Below are 17891 nucleotides of genomic sequence, written 5' to 3' on the forward strand. Positions count from 1 at the left end.
GCCATTATTTCTTCCTCTTCACCTGAGACTGAGAGAAAAAGATGAATGTGTCCTTTGTAACATTTTGAAGGCTCTCTGAAACTGTTGAATGACAGAGCTGAGTGTGCCCTTGCATGGCTGAGCACAAACCAAGCGTCAGTATTGCGAATGCAATCCAAATTCAACTTAGGCAGGCCAATAGCCATATAATCCTGAATTCCTGCTTGTCTGTAGTTCCGCAGGACATTGGCTAAAAGACAGACAGAGCTTAGAGCCAATATTCAAAAATGGTGCCTGCCCACTGTCTTGTGCAGCTCCATTTAGTAATGGCAAGAGAGCATTCAGTAGAACAAATGTCATGACTGCAGTGAACTAAATCTTAAGAGACGCAACTGAAGTTTTTATTTTCCCTCTGCTCAAAAATTTCCGATTTAATCTGCTTGCATTCCATATCAGCTGCCCCTTAAAATTTGTAACTGGAAAATACTGTGATAAAAACTACTGATTGTACATCTTTAGCAATTTTATAATCACTTTGGCTGGCTACTTTTGCTATAAGCTCTATATGAAGTATGATAGAACTAGCGGTGGGTACTGGAAGGTGTTTATACCGACTCTTCACACAAACCCTGTTCAGGGAGCATCATAACACATGCTCTTGAGAGTACCCTGACCATACACATGCAAATGTGTATTTGACAGGCCCCAGAGCAGCTGTCATTACTCAGGAAAGCTTGCACAGTCATCACTACTGGAAATCTCAACGCGTAGCATTAGTAAGAAATGCAGCAACAGGAGTGGTTCAGAAATAGATAATGAACACCATTATCTCACCACAGAAATGCATGGTGAACAAACTTTTAAAACCCTGCACATAGCTTGAATCATCTTCCCTCAAAAATGGGCTAGCTGAACACAAAGGAGGCACAAGAGAGTCAACGAGAACAAATAAGAGGCACTAAGCAGGTACTAGGCAAAGATTGTACAGTCCAAAACTGCTCATCTTGGAAGACAGATGCACTGGGAGAGTGAAATGGCACATAAATATGAAGCTATGAAAATAGTCAAAGGGGTAAACAGAGGAGAAACACTTGGGGAAGAAGGATCTGGAGCCCAGTTAGATTACTAAGCTAACAAAGGTACATACTTTCAAACAAAGCATAACTAAATTTTGCAACTCTGTCAAACGATGTAGTAGAAGCTCTAAATACAATTACTTCCAGCATCAACATGATAGACTTGCAGTGAGCGTCACAGCCTAATTACAAATACCATAAAATATACTCGACCGTGTAAGGCTACAGTAGAAAGCAGAAGCTAAGCATGTTTGAAAGAAAATGAAAGCAAAACAAACCCCTGCAGCTGTCTGGGTTATATATATATATATTTATATATAAAATGTAATATATATGTAATGTACAATATATACATCCACAAATATAGGAATGTCATATATGATCTATATATTTATATATCTGATTAGTATAAATAAAAACCTATGTGTTTGCAGATACACAATACATTAAAATTCTATTTCAGAAATTCTGAAATTGCTGTACATTTTAAGAGCTGACAATTACAGCTTTTAATCAGCTGAAGACCTTCTCTTGGTGGCGAACAAGCAAGAATTTCTAAGTGGCTTCTGAATCTACTTGAAAGAACATTTGTGCCCCGTATAAAAAAAAACCTATCTACTTGGAAAAAAACGTGCCAAAAGAAGTGGTATTCTCCATCTCCTGATGCATACAATCCACGTGAAGGATAGAAGTTTTCAAATATGTTACTGGAACAGATTTACCAGATCAACTTACAAATTCTTCCTGTCTTCATCTAGACTAAAATCTGGGTTGCTACGTATTTCTTAATTTTCCATGTGTAACTTTTGTGCAAATCATTCCTCTGATTTTGGCTGAATATTGTTTTAGGTTGGTTGTACTCTATGATTAATAAAAGAGGAAATTCAAGGGACAGAAACCGTGTTTGATAGACTCAAACCAAACAAACGTCCAGCGTGAGATGCAGAACTCAGTGTAGATCACTGCACTGGCAATGACTGAAGCTACTGCATTACACATAGCCAAATCTTTGCCTTTTTGATCTTTAATTTTAATTGCTGATATGCACACATGCACGCAAATGAGGGAAACAGCTGTAGTTAACCATTCAGAATGGGTTTTGTGCACAGAGTACAACAGAAGTGTACAAGAAATTCTGCACAATAGGAATATAGGGAAGCTGAATGGCCCACGGGTCTGGGATAATACTTTTCAGCAGCAGCAGACCAAATTAGCCCACATTCACAGGATAGCTGCAAAGGTATGAAGGCAGCAAAAGCCCAGGAGCGAACTGCTTGCACTCAATAAGGAACCTAAGAAGCTGCCAGCATGCCACATGCCAGTGAACCAAACTGCTGCTGCCATCACAACCTCCGAGGTCAGAAACCGGGGAAGGTTTACCACCCCATCCATAGCTCCAGTGGAGAGGGCAGCTCTGAACCCCAACCTGCTAGGAAGACAGCAAGAGGTAGGGAAGCACAGCACAAGAGATGCTGTTTATGTGCCCTGGTTCCGGCTGGGATAGAGTTAATTTTCTTCATAGCACCATACTAGCTACTACGTTTTGCGTTTGTGCTAAAAACAGTGTTGATAACATAGGGGTGTTCTAGTTGTTGCTAAGTCGTGCTTACACTAGCCAAGGACTTTTCCAGCTCCCCATGCTCTGCCAGGTGCAGAAAAGCTGGGAGGGAACACAGCTGCAATAGCTGATCCCAGCTGACCACAGGGATATTCCACACCATATGACATCATGCTCAGCATAGAAAGCTGGGGGAATAAGGAGGAAGGGGGGGAAACATGACATTCAGTGTTACGGCATTTGTCCTCCCAAGTAACCGTTAGGCATGAAGGAGCCCTGCTGTCCTGGGGATGGCTGAGCACCCGCCTGCCCGTGGGAAGGGGTAAATGAATTCCTTTTTTTGCTTTGCTTTGCTTCCGCACGCAGCTTTTGCTTTACCTGTTAAACTGTCTTTATCCCAACCCATGAATTTTCTCACTTTTGATCTTCTGGTTCTCTCCTCCATCCCACCAGGGGGGAGTGAGCGAGTGGCTGCGTGGGGCTCAGTCGCTGACTGGGGCTAAACCATGACATTATGACAAGACGGCCCTCTACCCAAACTTACCTCTGAGAATCAGGAATCTGCAGGTAGCTTGGTATGCTCCCAGCACATACCTGGGATGCCAGGCATAAAACACCCAAGCCTTCTGGTCAGACACAGGGCAAGGAGTTAACAGGGAGCCTACCCTACCAGAGGCAGAAGCTGAGACAAACGCAAAGCGGGAATATCAGTGCACAAGTCTGAAAGAAACTGCCCAGGCTGTTACAGTAAATGACTTTTATTTTTTTAAAAAATGAAATAACCGTGAACATATTAACAGGCCTGCAGGTGGCACTACAGTACAGCTGGATATAAGGTAGATACATTTCCCCATGTACCCGAACAATGAAATCCATTGCGTCAATGCTGACATTAGTAAATTCTGAATACAGTTCTATCAAGCAGGAACATTTTACTTAAAATAGTTCTGGACAAAGCTGACACTGAAAGTTAACTTTTCCTTCACGTTGGAAAGGATAGATGTTTTCACCTAGCACTGGTATTGGGTGAACTATTGCCTGCAGTCACCAGTGCAGGGAGAGATGTACAACATCTCCACATGAGAACAGAGTTTATACTCCTTTATACTCTCATTCTGAGGAAGCAGGGCGGCGTAGGGAGATGGGGGAAGACAGGTGAGGAATCTGGGCAAGGGAGGTGGGGCGTCAATTTCTATTCACTCTCCTTTGGCTGTTTTTGTGCTATTTTGGACTGTTTTCTAAAAATCACTTCTTGATTTTATTGAAAGGAAGACTAAATGTAATGCGCCTTTCCTTGAAAATCCAGGAACAGTTGTGGTACTTTAAAAATACTAAAAATATCTACTTTCATGAAATATTAACTGTTTCACTACAAACCTAGTTTTTCACTAAATACACAATTCTCCTATTTCTGGAGTCTCCTGGGGAAAAAAAAGTGGGTTCTCCCTTTATTTCTGCAACTCTACAGTGTATAGAGAAACGGCTACAAGAAGGGGAGTGCAGAGAATAGCTTTATTCTTTTCCTTGGCCTGTATCTCACATGGGAAGTTTGCTTAAATTTCTGCAGTTGGGCTACTGTTGGTCACACTCCTTCAGCAGTTATCAACTAAGTCTGCAGTAGGACAACCCACCTCCAGCACATTCCTTCTAACTTCGTGGAGACTAACTAGGCATGAGGAAAAAAAACATCCACACTCTTTATACCATTTCTAATCATAATATGCAGGAACACCAAGTGGTTTCCATGTTCTTCCAATTTGCAAAAGGCCACAGGAAAGGGACATGGCACCTTTCATCAGATTCTGTAATTCTGCATGTAACAGTGCGACCTTCCGTTAGACCTTCAGTGTTGAGGCAGCGTAGAAAACAGTGGCTGAAGAGTGTGTGTAATACTGACCACACCAGCTCTTAGTGAGAAGCCTCTGCTCCTGCAGAGGCAGTCATGTGCAGTCCCTGTATATGCTGTGAGCAAAACGCTAACTTCACAGGGCGTTTGGAATTAGCAATTCCTATGATCTAGCTAGTTTGGATTCATGAGCTTTCAGTGTGCCAACAGCATCTTTCACTGCATGGTAGATAATGTTCTTCACCTGTAAAAGGAAAAAAAAAAAAATCAACTACTACAGACTAACAAGGAGACTTTTACATACCTATGCCATCAACTTAGCTGAATCCGTAACAGTTGGCAAGTCTACACAAAGTATATACTACCACTGCTTGAGGATATCAACAGCACAAATTTTAACTGTCACAGTTAGACGAAAAATATTTTAGACACCTGCACTGATTTATTAACTAATTTTCTGGTCACACAGCAACATATATTTACTTATGTTATTGTAAGGTAGTCTGTCTTTCATAAGAGCTAGGAGGAAATGCACTATGAAGTCACATGTATGAGTTTATTTTGAAAAAGTCCTTGTGATCCCAGTCACTTACAGATTCGCATGAATCAAATCCAAAAGGAACAGGAAAATCATATGGTTTAACCCTATGCAACTTAAGACAAAGCAACAAATCATCCTGTTGTCTTTGTATGGAGGCTAGAAATTCTTCCAGAAAGGCAAGCAAGATCAGAGATGAAGAATCCACTTGTACTCACAGCAATCTGTTCCACACTTAGCTATTTAACATCAAAGCTCTACCTTGTTTCTGATTTTTCTGATCTGTTTATTTGAACTCAGTTTCTAGATACTGAACAGTTTCACCTCTAAGTGAGTACCTTAATTGCACTTGCTCAACTGCCAAGCACTATCATTTTTTCCTGATCATTTATGCAAGTATGTTTTTTTAATATGTGTATATATAAGAAAAACAGAGACAGATGTTTATATAAAAATATGCACGAAAAATTACAAAGAAAATGCTAAAGTTTGGCTGTGAGCCACAAATACAAACAGTATTCCTTTTCACAGGGGTACTGAGTTCCACTTTGCCAGCAGTTACTTTTTTCTTTTCTTTTTTTAATAATAAGCATTATTTGTTTGCAACCTATTAATTTACAGAAACACTTATCACTACAGCTGAAGAGGTACAGTGTTAGAAGCTGGATCCCCACAATGAGAGTTGATCCTGCTTCTGTTTTCCTTTAAAATCCCGTGCAAATCCACATAGAAATTTATAGCAATTTTTGACCGAACTGTTTGAGAGAATTAACATGTAAAGTGCTGACGTTCTTAGGTCACATACTGGAGAATGGCTATATATTGAGTACTCAGGTCTGTGGGAACGGCCATTCTTCAGCTCTCCACCTCCTTCATTTTACATGCGTGAGATTACTAATACACAAAATGCTGACCACAAATTTTGCAAACTAAACAGATACTACCTCTTCAGACGCATACAGAGGTGAAATCAAAAAAGTCTCTTATGGTCTCCTCTCTCTGGAACTTACTGTCTTGTACACGATGTACTGTTTTGGTGCATAATACATTCTGTGCGTAATTATTAGTTTAAGCAGTCACATTTCTTCAGACAAAACCATATTTAATTTTCCTGTTTGGGACTAATTTAGAATCACAGAATCATTTAGGCTGGAAAGACCTTTAAGATCATCAGGTCCAACTGTAAACCTAACCCTGCCAAGTCCACCACTAAACCATATCCCTGATTTAAATAAGCAAGACTTCACTTCCAGAGCGATATTCCTTAGGAAATGAAGACGCAAATAGAAGTGTCCTGGTTCAAATAAACCTATCTCTTCAAAACAAAGCACTGCTTTTTCCTTTTTAATAGTTTTTTTTTCTTTTTTTTCCCCTGCTATGCTTCACCATCATTCAGAATTCAGCCATTTAAAAACTTATTAATACTGACACATGCACTAGTCCAATAGTGGGAAAGTTCTCTGTCGTTCCAAAAGTTTACTACTGATTTTTGTTTACATAATACTGTAGACATAGGTGCATTATTTTTTAAATACTTATCAAATGAGAACCTCCAAGTTTGTGGAAAGTTGTTTCTTTTTCTTAAATCATTAGCCACATGTTTCTAGTACTGAACAAAGCTGGCAAAACACCGCATATATTTAGTGACCGCTGTCATAAAATGGTTACCTGCAGTTTATCCTCATGGTTTGTATGAGTATTAGACAGGTGCCTAAACTCCTGGGTCAGGCGGAAGCAGTGCTTCACATGTTCTGGAGATACAAAATCTTCTGCCACTTTAATGCAGCTGTACAAATTATGGACCTAAAAAAACCCCATATCAAATGAGAGATACATCAAGACTGAGTGAACCATACAAAACCCCCAAAACACCCCCACCACGTATGTTAGGTTCTTCCACATTTACTTATCAGAAACAGGACTGAAGCCCACTTGATCTCACACAGAGTTGTGTCTAATGGTAAAAACCAAACAAAATACATGACACCTCACATGTTCCCTACTCTCCCACATACACTAGTGTTTCCTAAAGCAAGTTTTCTACTTTCTCCACACTTCTTTTGAATTCTGTTCCCTTGGCTGAAGTTTCACCACACAGAAATATTTTCCCACCATTCAACCTAATTTTTTTTTTCTTAATTCCATCCCAGTACTGTACACATCATTCAGGTATTTATGTAATTTTTATTAATATAATGACTAAGATCCAATTCAAATCGTTCCTGCAAGAACTGCTTATGTAGAAAAAGGAACCTAAGTCAGTAATATTAAGTAGCAGTTATCTGTTGTGCCTCAAATTCAGTTCCGTTTGTCATTATGGCCTAGAGTTGGCATACTTACCTGATGGGGAGCACCTGCAGGAATGAACACAGCATCTCCAAGGAACTGCACTATTGCCCAGCCTTGTACACCATACTCCTCATAGAGTCGCTTACGTAAGGTCTGGTCCAAGTACCAGCTTTGGTCATGAATGGGGTCATGATCTGGGGGATTTTCTTGGCCTTGTTCTTCTCCAACCTAGGGCCAAGATATGGGGTGGAGGGGAAAACCATGACACAGCACCTTGATATTGCTGGCTCACAAAAAGCTCTGTACCAAAAAACATAACAAACTATTTCAAGGTACGAGATTACTTTCACCAAGCTCGTTTAGGTCTTAAGTAGTGACATGTGCATTAGTATGAAGATTCCAGACCAGGCAGAAAACCTGGGGATGTAATGACTATTAATGTCCTCAAAGACAGCGTCAGAAGACTTATGCACTTGATATTGATAGCAATTTGTATCATTTCAGCTGCTGTAAGCAAGCCAGTCAAGGAATCCTGTAGGCTCAATCATCCTTTGTAACCAACATACCTTCCGGAGAAGCTCCCGTATCTTTTCAGCATCCTTGGCAGCATAGATGTGCCACAATGCTCCAGGTTTCTCTCTTCCTTCATGGATTCGCTGCTTTGTTACATCATCAGCATCTCCCTCATCAATTGTTTTCAGAACCTCTGAAAGGGGAATCCACATGAAAGCGATATGGTTACAAAGCTTCTGATTTTTGACATATAGAAGAGGAAGGAACACTTTGAGCCGCTAAACCCAGTCACACTGCTACTGCAACTGCTTTATCATACAGTGCCCTTTCTAAGGACATCAAGCTTCACCGCAACAAAATTCAGGAAACGTGTCGGTTGACAGCTAATCACAAAGCTCAGTCTTGAATTCAGACTGAGCTAACTGTAATTATTCAAATACAAGGAAAAGGAAGAGTAACTTATCACCCTTCCTCCTGGTGATATCCAATTTCTAAGAAAACTCTGCTACTTCCACAGTTGGGAACCAATGAAGCATTACTGCACTTCTGAAGATGTGCTGCATAGATGTAGGAAACTGCCTTGTGTATTTGGGTTATATCTCATAGATATGACAAGCTAAAACAGTAAAAGGTACAGACTTTCTCACACACACAATTGGTTTTTAATGGACAGAAAACAGCTTTCCTCAAACATTACCATCATCATGGGTCCCTTCCCCAATGGGAATCCCAACATACACCATGACATTAACAGCATCAGACACATCCAAGTGCAGGTTTGTGGTGCCAACTCGTCTGTCTTCTGCCGTAATTAAGCCTACAATAGAGTGTAAAATAAAATGAAATTCTATTTAAGCTCTTATAGAAATAACCTGCCTGAAAGATCTTTCTAGAATGCTAACTTTACATGGCAATGAGAGCAGAAACCAATGTCAAAGGGAAGCTGAAGTAGTTTTTTTCACGTCATGTGTGGCATAAGTAAAAAGTTTACTGATAAATAGTGTTTTCATTTTACAGGAAATACAAGTAACAAATATAGTTCACCCAAGCCACGAGAAAACAAGCATTTTAAAAACAACGCCTGAACTTGTACTTTACAATTTTGTCTCTCTGAAGGTCATTTATACAGTCTGTAGTAGGGAACTTAGCTTTTGTAATACAAAGTCAGTAGGCATTCTTTGGCACTGTTTTCCTTTGCTTGGAGGTACAAGAGAAACCCCGACTGCTGTAAGGGGCACTAGCATCATACTGTGTGCAGCAAGTCATTGGACTGTTACAAGCCTCCAGCAGTTCATTGTTTTCTCATACTCAGCTGTAAAATCCATGTGATCAGTTGAATTCACAGGAGTTTTTGTCTAACTCATAATTAACAATTCAGATTACAACTGAGTAAGGAAAAACACCTGCAGACTCTCAGGTGCTTGTACCTTTATACACTGGATGATCTTACCCCTCTCAAGTGGCTATGAGTAATGGAGAAAGAGATTTCAAATGTTTGCTGCTTAATTCTTTCACCTTTTCATAACACCATTCTTCTCTCTTCCTCTGACCCTTCAATAGCACTCTCTCTCTACTTTTGCTTTACCATTTCCTCTAGCAAGTAACATGGGGAAAAAAATTAAAACATTAAAAAATCTTTTTATCAGCAAACACTAATGTAAGCATGACCACAAGACCACTGGTTATGTTTTAGGATCAACATCATATTGATCTCTTTTCTATTTAAAATGTAACTTCTGGGACAGGAACTCAACTCACTGTACAGTACCTATTGTAACAGACCAGAAACAGTAGTAGCTAATTCAGGCTGTTTGTAACATGAACTTTAAGAAAGCATAACTAAAATACAAATATGGATAAACATAACATATAGGTTGAAAAACCAGGCCAGACAAATTCACAGAAGATAGTTTAATTATTGTCCTCAACCAAGGGCCCTTACAACCTCCACCCCAAAGCTGTGCTTTATCAGATGCAGCAGGACATAATTTAAGAAGTGTCATTCTTTCCTTAATTATTTGCTAGTGGTCTAAGTCACACAGAGTATGCTGGGAAATACAAATACATCATCAATGGCAAGTCTTAAGTTAAACAGTTCAGGTATTTATATATATAGAAATTCGTCAATATTTAAGGGTCCTGTTGAAGAGAATAAGATTTCTTCACAGTTAACTTCTGTGAACAGTCCTTTTATTTAGGTAACAGAGTATCGCTAAGAATCAAGCTTCAGTCACAATTTTTCTATGTTAATGCTTCAAAATGCTAAGCACATAAAAGACTTTATCTCACTATTGAGACCTTAATTCCACCACATACTCAGAAAACAAAGCCATATATTTAGAGTCAAAATACATGTAATATGCTAGAAAAGTTACGCTCATTCACCATAGACAGAATTACTCTTTTTATACCTAGGTCCACCATTTAATTTGTCTGTAAAACAGCTAAGAGCAAGATGATAAAAAAACATTTTTGAAGACAGACCTAGCTAAATTTTTTATCTTGAAAGTTAATAAAGTGTAAAACTTCCTCTCTTCAGACCAAGAACTGTTGGAAGGATCTGGAACTGTTGCAGCAGGTCCAGAGGATGCCACAAAAATGCTCCGAGGACTGGAGCCCCTCTGCTATGAGGACAGGCTGAAAGCGTTGGGGTTGTTCAGCCTGGAGAAGAGAAGGCTCCAGGGAGACCTTATTGTGGCCTTCCAGTGCTTAAAGGGGGACTAGAGGAAGGATGAGGCAATCTTTTTAGCAAGGCCTGTTGTGACAGGACAAGGGGTAATGGTTTTAAACTAAAGGAGGGTAGATTTAGGATATAAGGAAAACATTTTTTACAATGAAGTTGGTGAAGCACTGGAACAGGTTTCCCAGAGAGGTTGTGGATGCCCCATCCCTGGAAACATTCACGGTCAGGCTGGACGGGGCTCTGAGCAACCTGATCTAGTTGAAGATGTCCCTGCTCACTGCAGGGGAGTTGGACTAGATGGCCTCTAAGGGTCCCTCCCAACCCAAACTATTCTATGATTCTAAGACCTATCCATCTAAGAATGATCAAATAGTAGAGGGTTACTTTCTGTGCTAAAAAAATACTGTCAACACTCCCTCCACAAAGGAAAACAAAACTTCAACATTTAAGATAAATTCAACAAAATGAATCCATTCCTTCCATTACTAGCAATACACAAAGACAAGTTAGCCATCACGAATTACCTTGCTTCTTGCTGCACTCATATATATATATATATTGCTTGATTACATTGTAAGCTCTTTGGTGTACAGCCCTCTTCGCTCAACTTACATGTCAAGTAATACATAAACCGAAACATTGAACATCATTAAATGCTGAATATGCTCAATTTGCCTAAGTTCACTAACGCCTATTTTTTAACTCTTATTTGTGATGTCATACTGCTAAAAAACCCACCAAAATAACCCCAAAAACACTTTCTCAGAAATGCAATATGTTGGTTTATAGCTTAAGTCTATGCCACATTTAGTTACTGAGCCAAAACATTTTTTAAAAAAGATGAAACAATGACAAATCTTTCATGTTCTCAGGTTTTTACTGTAGGTATGATGATAATTGGAATGCAAAACCTTAGAAAACCCTGCACACCTTCTCATGGAGTCCCCCTGGGGTTGATATTGGGCCCAATGTTATTCAACACTTTTATAAGTGATCTGGATAACGGGCTCAAGTGTATCCTGATGAAGTTTGCTGATGACACCAAGCTGAGTGGGGAAGCAGACGCTCCAGAAGGGAGAGCTGGTCTGCAGGAAGATCTGGGTAGGCTGGAGCAGTGGGCCAGCAAGAACCATATGAAGTTCAACAAGGACAAGTGTAAGATCATGCACCTGGGAAAACATAATCCAGGAGTGCAGCACAGACTGGGATCCACCTGGCTGGAGAGCAGCTCTGTGGGAAGGGACCTGGGGGTCCTGGTGGGGGGAAGCTCAACAGGAGCGAACAGTGGCTGCTGCAGCCAAGAAGGCCAACAGGATGCTGGGTTGCATCAAAAAGGGCACCACCAGCAGAGAGAAAGTCATTATCCCACTCTACTCAGTGCTTGTCAGGCCACACCTGGAGTGCTGTGTGCAGTTCTGGTCCCTGCTCTACAAAAAAGGTGTGGACAGGCTGGAAGGGGCCCAGAGAAGGGCCACCAAGATGGTCAGAAGACTGGGAAGCTGCCATACGAGGATAGGCTGGGAGAGCTGGGTTTGTTCAGCCTTGGGAAAAGGAGGCTTAAAGGGGATCTCATCCCCATGTACCAGTACTTAAGGGGCAGCTACAAAGAAGATGGGAGACTCCCTTTTCACACAGAGTCCCATGGAGAGGACAAGGGGGATGGACACAAGTTGCTCCTGAGGAGATTCTGATTGGACACCAGAGGGAAATTTTTCACAGTGAGGACAGTCACCATTGGAATAATCTCCCCAGGGAAGGGGTTGACTCGGCCACGTTGGACACCTTCAAGAGTTGTCTGGACAGGGTGCTGGGCCATCTTGTCCAGACTGTGCTCTTCCTGGAAAGGTTGCACTAGATGATCCCTGAGGTCCCTTCCAACCTGGGATTCTGGGATTCATACATACTCAGAGAACTACAGAAGTTACATTAGTGTAAGTTTGCTTCCACATACTTGCTTTGCAAGATGGCTGCAACCTTTTCCTTAGTAGTATCATTTTTCAGTGTATACAAAGAGCAACTGCTTTACTTTTCTTACTCTAAAGTTGCAGAAGTACATACTTCTAATTCAATCAGTTATTTAAAAGAATCCTGGAACGTTAACAACAATTTGTTTTAAATTAGAGGTCTCCAAAACCTGCTTTTGGCCGCGACCTCAAGGTCAGTACATTCAGGAACTGAAAAAATTCAAGCTGATACAACATGCATTAATTTTTCATATATACTCCATACTCTGCTATACGGACAATCATTTGAAAACTTAATGCTTCACAGCCCCATGCAGGGTATACGTTCAGACAAAGGTTTCCTCCATTTGTATGATATTTATCTACTAGATAATTACAGTTTGAAGAGGAGAGAACTACCCAATTCAGGTAGCTGAACATGGTGACAGTTTTGTCTTGCATGTTGTCTGTGGTCTGTGTTGTTAAGCATGGATGAAGATAACTACAACCCCGGTCAGAAACATGAACGCATGGATCCAAGTGTCAGAAGCTGGCTTATTTTCCTCTCAAATGTATCAGTTTGTCTCAAAGAAATATCAACTTCTCCTGGAACCCTGTATTAGTATTTCACTTATTATATTTATTAATAATAATTGTTTGCAAACTGATCACATGTACATCTCTTGGAAACCACAAGGCAAAAAAGGGCACATCTGACAAAGAGAGTAGTAGTGTAGGAATAGACTGCAGGGCCAATTAAAAAAAAAGAAATGACAGCTTGCTCTAGGATAAGCACTGAATTTTGAGTAATGCCACAGCCTTGCATATGCCCTAAGTATAATAAAGAGTATAATAATGAGTCACAAAAATCAACATCTGCGAACTATTCTCACATACCATAGGCATTGTACATTTTGGGACCCAGGTCGGGACGGACAAAATAGCTTGGCAGCCTAGAGGCCAAATTCAGTCTGCCATCCCTCTTGGTGTATTCAGGAAGAGGAAGATTTTCCATCAAGTCCTCAAACCTAGAGTGCAAAGAGAGAACACAGGCATGTTTTCCTCCTGTAGTGCCTAGAGCAGTCCTGTAGGCATTGATACCAAGGTTTACTTACCTTGTAGGCATCATATCTCTAAAGTCCTCCCCTGGAGGCCAATCCTTTAGCTTTAGTACCATTGGCTGACCATCTTCTGACCTGAGCCGTTCTGCAAAAAACAAATGAACATTTCTTCATGTAATATCTTTTTACCACAGCCCATTACCTTGCTTAAGCTGTAAGTTTTTTGTGCAAAGACCTCTTACATTGCACAGCAAAATGGATCTTGATTTTTCTTTGGGCTTCCAAGCATTATCATAGTATGACCAAACAACAGTTTAACAATTAGATACATTTATCATTACCTAAAGCAGAAATTTGACAGATCTTGCACAGCTGCTAAGTTTTACAATAGTTTTTATTCAACTTCGAAAACATGCCTTTCCAAAGCATTCTGCCTTACTACTTTTACCGAAGTCTAAAGGAGTTGTATCTTTCATTTCAAGAGGAGTGGCACTTCTATGATTCTATAAAATTAAAGTTATTAGTTCATGCACTGAAATCAACCCTAACCTCCGTATAAAGCAAGAAACCATGGTACACCACACTCAAAAAAGCTAAATGGCAGGTAGTTACTGAAGAAAACAGCCTTTAGGTTTTTTAAAAATTATTGTTTGCTGGAGGCACTCAAATTCGCAAAGTGCCGAATTCAAACATTTGCTCTTCGCTTCAGGAATTGTATGTGAGTCCTGAGTGGCAACAGAGAAAGCTGGTAGCACAGAAAGATGACACTACGTACGCAACAGTGGATGTATGATATGACAGCACTGACCACATCAACTACTGGTTTGCCTCAGACGTTACAACGGCTAAAAGGGTATGTCTGGATGGGGTACAAGCAGCAGCTTAGAAGACTCAGCATAATGTTTAGAGAGAAACAAAGCTCACTTCTACCAGATTGTTCACAACTCTACATGAAGTCATCAGCTGGAAAACAGGAGGTACTGCAGTCTGACACTGTCACGTCCCCTTTTCCTCAGAAAGTGACATCCTTCACCACTTCCTACCTTACGAAGGACTGTCAGCCAAACAAAAAGCAACTGATCTTACCCAGACCTGGCAAAGCTTCCGACAGCACCAAAAGCAAGCATATCTAAGAAACTAGGGCTTGCAGACCTGTGAATCACATCTGTGTTATATATCAACAGGCTACAGAAGACAGCCTTAGTTCGCAATATAAAAAATTTTACTGAAATTAAAAGGAATTAAGAACTGCAGATATGTAAACCAAAGTGACTCATTTAAAGAAAACTACATTTTGATGATCTATGGATTTTAGAGTGCAAGTGAACTGAAAAGCTCAAGGACTTGAATTTAAGGATGTTTCAGAACTTCCTGGATTCAAGATTTTGAACTCATCAAGGTACTTTGTTCCAAATAAGGAGAAGAAACTTGTAGAAAGGCTATTCAGGAAGGACAGAGCTACCTGGAGAAATACATACGGATCTGACAAATTACACTAAACTGGACAAAGCCCAGAAAACATCTGATCAGCAAAGAAAAGCAGGTCTAAGAAGGATCAAAACAAAGGGTTAGACCTGCCAAAAGTCCACTTAGAACTAAAAGATATTAAAAGTAAACAGCACAAAATAAAAATTAACTAAAGTATAATATAGAATAATTAAGGGGTTATCTCAACACCACCTCCAAATTCAGTGGCTGTTCTACATCTCTTCAATAACTTAATGTAGAGTGGGGTGGGCAGAAAACCAGAATCGGATTTAGATTGAGAAATCTAAAATTCACGTAATGCAGAGAAGTCAGAGTCATTGTATAATTTGCAAGCAGTTTTCATGAATTAGTGGGTGAAATCTCTGGACTAGTAGCAAATAATACTCTTCTAAATTTGGGATTGCACATGGCTGAAAAACACTAAATAAAATGTATTTAAAAGAAGCTAGCAGAAGTGACCAGGTTTTCTGACCTAGACCACTAATATTTCTCATATAAAGTGTGGTAAAGGCATTGTCTAAAAGAAAGGCAGCAGCTGATTTTGCTGGAAGGACCATATCTGGCTGGAATCAAACTGCATTTCTCAAAGATAAATCAACCCACACTAATTTACTATTTTCATGAATGACCCTAGCACAAAAGTGAAGGTTTGTGAAGTTTCCCAATTACCGTTAATACACAGAAAGACCACATCATTATATCCTTCTAGGCCATTTATTTCTGAGTAATAACAGAAATAGTATGAAATTTAACAGTACAAAATACAAGACTGTACTTGGAACCATATAAAAACAAGTCAAAAGTTGGGAGATCTTTGACTGGAAAATGACTAGGGAAGGGAATATTCTTGGGTCTACAAATCCTTTTGTTCGCTGTTGAGCAAACATTGCATTAAGTCATCCAATAGTTCACCATTCCTGCTATGTGCACATAGCAATAAATACAGAAAACATTTTTATACACAACACTAAAATCAGCAAAGTTGCAACGAACCGTTTCAACTAACATCTGTAAATATAAGACCACTCTGACCTAAATACATACAATCTAAAACAGAGCACTCTGCTTCTCAGAAGCTCTTTATCTGAACAGTTATACCCCCAGGAATTTTAACTGGTTAGCTTCCACATCCACCCTTGACAAAAGATTTTCTCAAAGAAGAACTCAAGCATTAAGTAATGTGTTATCGCATGAGGTATGCGTATAGCATTGCTATTCATAATACATTCAAACGTGTATTTGTACTCACAGATGATCTACAATAAAAATAACTTGCAATGTCAAGTTTACTTAGTTGACTTATTCCACCAAGTCTGAATTTCATCACCAAAAGCCTCAGTCTGTTTTAGCTCTGCAGGTTCCCTTTAGTTTACAAGAAATGTTGAGGTTAGAAGGAAAGTAAGGGTAGTCAAATCGCTTACTGTCTCAATAATGGTAACTGAGCATTAATTTCACTGAGGAAAGTTTTTTTTAAAAAAAAAAGAATAGTTTCCCACGAAATGGATCATCTTTTTACACATGAAGGGATGACACACCAACACGCTGTAGTACAGATGAAGTTTTCTTGGGCAGCTCTGCCCTAATCTTCACCAATATTTTCTAGGGTGTGCTACATCTAAGGAGCAATGGCTTCTTTGGATGAGACTGAGAGCTATTTGGATTTTTTTGTTTGCTTGTTTTTAAGAAAATAGGTGGAAAAGGAGGAGATGAAGGTAGCAAATCAGACTGCTCAGTTAAACTATTCAGCCATAGATATTACTTACTAGATATTATCTCAAAGCCATCCCAGAAGTCACGCACTTTCACGTCTGAAATTATGGCACAGTTCCTGCAGTTCACCAAATCTACATCTTGATCTCCAAATTCCAGGCTGAAAGCTTCTGGTTTCCAAAGCTCTGACTTCAACTTCTTATGGACACCAGATACCAGCACGGGCTGAGAATACAAAGATGAATGCTTACTCCACCATAACCAAATTTCTTACACATGCAGCCAAACTTTCTTAAGAGCTGAGACTCCTGGCTACTATCATACAAAAGACACCACAAATCTATTTTCATCCATGTCTGGTTTTTGTGCATCAAACAAATAACCAGAGTCAAAGCAAACTTGAGTTCCCGGCCATGTGCAGTTGCCTTAGAAGTGGTATTGTATTAGACTTACTAAGGCAAGTGTATTACGTCTACACAGCAAGGTGTTGGCAGCAGGGGTGGGCTCTGTGAGATGAGGCTGGGAGCTGCCCCATGCTGGACACGTATGGTTCCCCCTGGCTCCAACAGACCCATCACTGGCCAAAGCTGAGCCCATAACTGACATTGGTGGCACCTCTGTGATAACAAGAAAGAGTAAAAAAATGCTCTGCAGCTGCTAGGGGGTGGGGGGAGGGAGAGGGGGAAGGAAGCAAGAGAAAGCTCTGCAGACAGCAAGGTCAGTGAAGAAGGAGGGGGAGGAGGTGCTCCAGAGATTCCCTTGCAGTCTGTGGAAGAGACCATGGTGAAAGCAGGTATCCCCCCCCTGCAGCCTCTGGAGGACCACAATGGAGCAGATATCCACACTGCAGCCCATGGAGGACCCCACACTGCAGCACAGGGAGATGCCCTGAAGGAAGCTGCAGCCCATGGAGAGCTCATGCTGGACAGGCTCCTAGCAGGAGCTGTGGCCCTTGGAGAGAAGCCCATGCAGGAGCAAGTTTTCTGGCAGAAACTGTGGCCCGTTGGGGACCCACACTGGAGCAGTCTATTCCTGAAGGACTGCAGCCCATGGAGAGGGCCCGTGCTGGAGCAGTTTGTGAAGGATGGTATCCTGTGGGAGGGACTCCACACTGAAGCAGGGGAAAGGTGTGAGGAGGAAGGAGCAGCGGAGATGAAGTGTTATGAACTGACCACGACCATCATTATTCTCCACCCCCTCCCCGGGC

General features: G+C 40.5%; 1 protein-coding gene across 2 annotated transcripts in view; it reads right to left on the minus strand.

Annotated features, from left to right (window-relative positions):
- Nucleotides 1–3355: 3355 nt before the first annotated feature.
- Nucleotides 3356–17891, minus strand: part of KDM3B (lysine demethylase 3B) — a 75129-nt gene continuing 60593 nt past the window's right edge. The window contains exons 17-24 of one of the 2 annotated variants that reach the window (XM_064458186.1): nucleotides 16738–16909; nucleotides 13541–13631; nucleotides 13323–13453; nucleotides 8497–8616; nucleotides 7853–7992; nucleotides 7338–7514; nucleotides 6666–6800; nucleotides 3356–4703 (exon numbers count right to left, since the gene is read on the minus strand). In XM_064458186.1, coding sequence (XP_064314256.1) covers nucleotides 4623–4703; nucleotides 6666–6800; nucleotides 7338–7514; nucleotides 7853–7992; nucleotides 8497–8616; nucleotides 13323–13453; nucleotides 13541–13631; nucleotides 16738–16909 — 1047 coding nt within the window. In that variant the 3' untranslated portion in view covers nucleotides 3356–4622. Of the gene's footprint in view, nucleotides 4704–6665; nucleotides 6801–7337; nucleotides 7515–7852; nucleotides 7993–8496; nucleotides 8617–13322; nucleotides 13454–13540; nucleotides 13632–16737; nucleotides 16910–17891 lie in introns of those variants that run through there. The other variant, XR_010374116.1, reaches the window with a different exon arrangement.

Source organism: Phalacrocorax carbo, chromosome 8, assembly GCF_963921805.1.
Source record: "Phalacrocorax carbo chromosome 8, bPhaCar2.1, whole genome shotgun sequence".
NCBI lineage: Eukaryota > Metazoa > Chordata > Aves > Suliformes > Phalacrocoracidae > Phalacrocorax > Phalacrocorax carbo.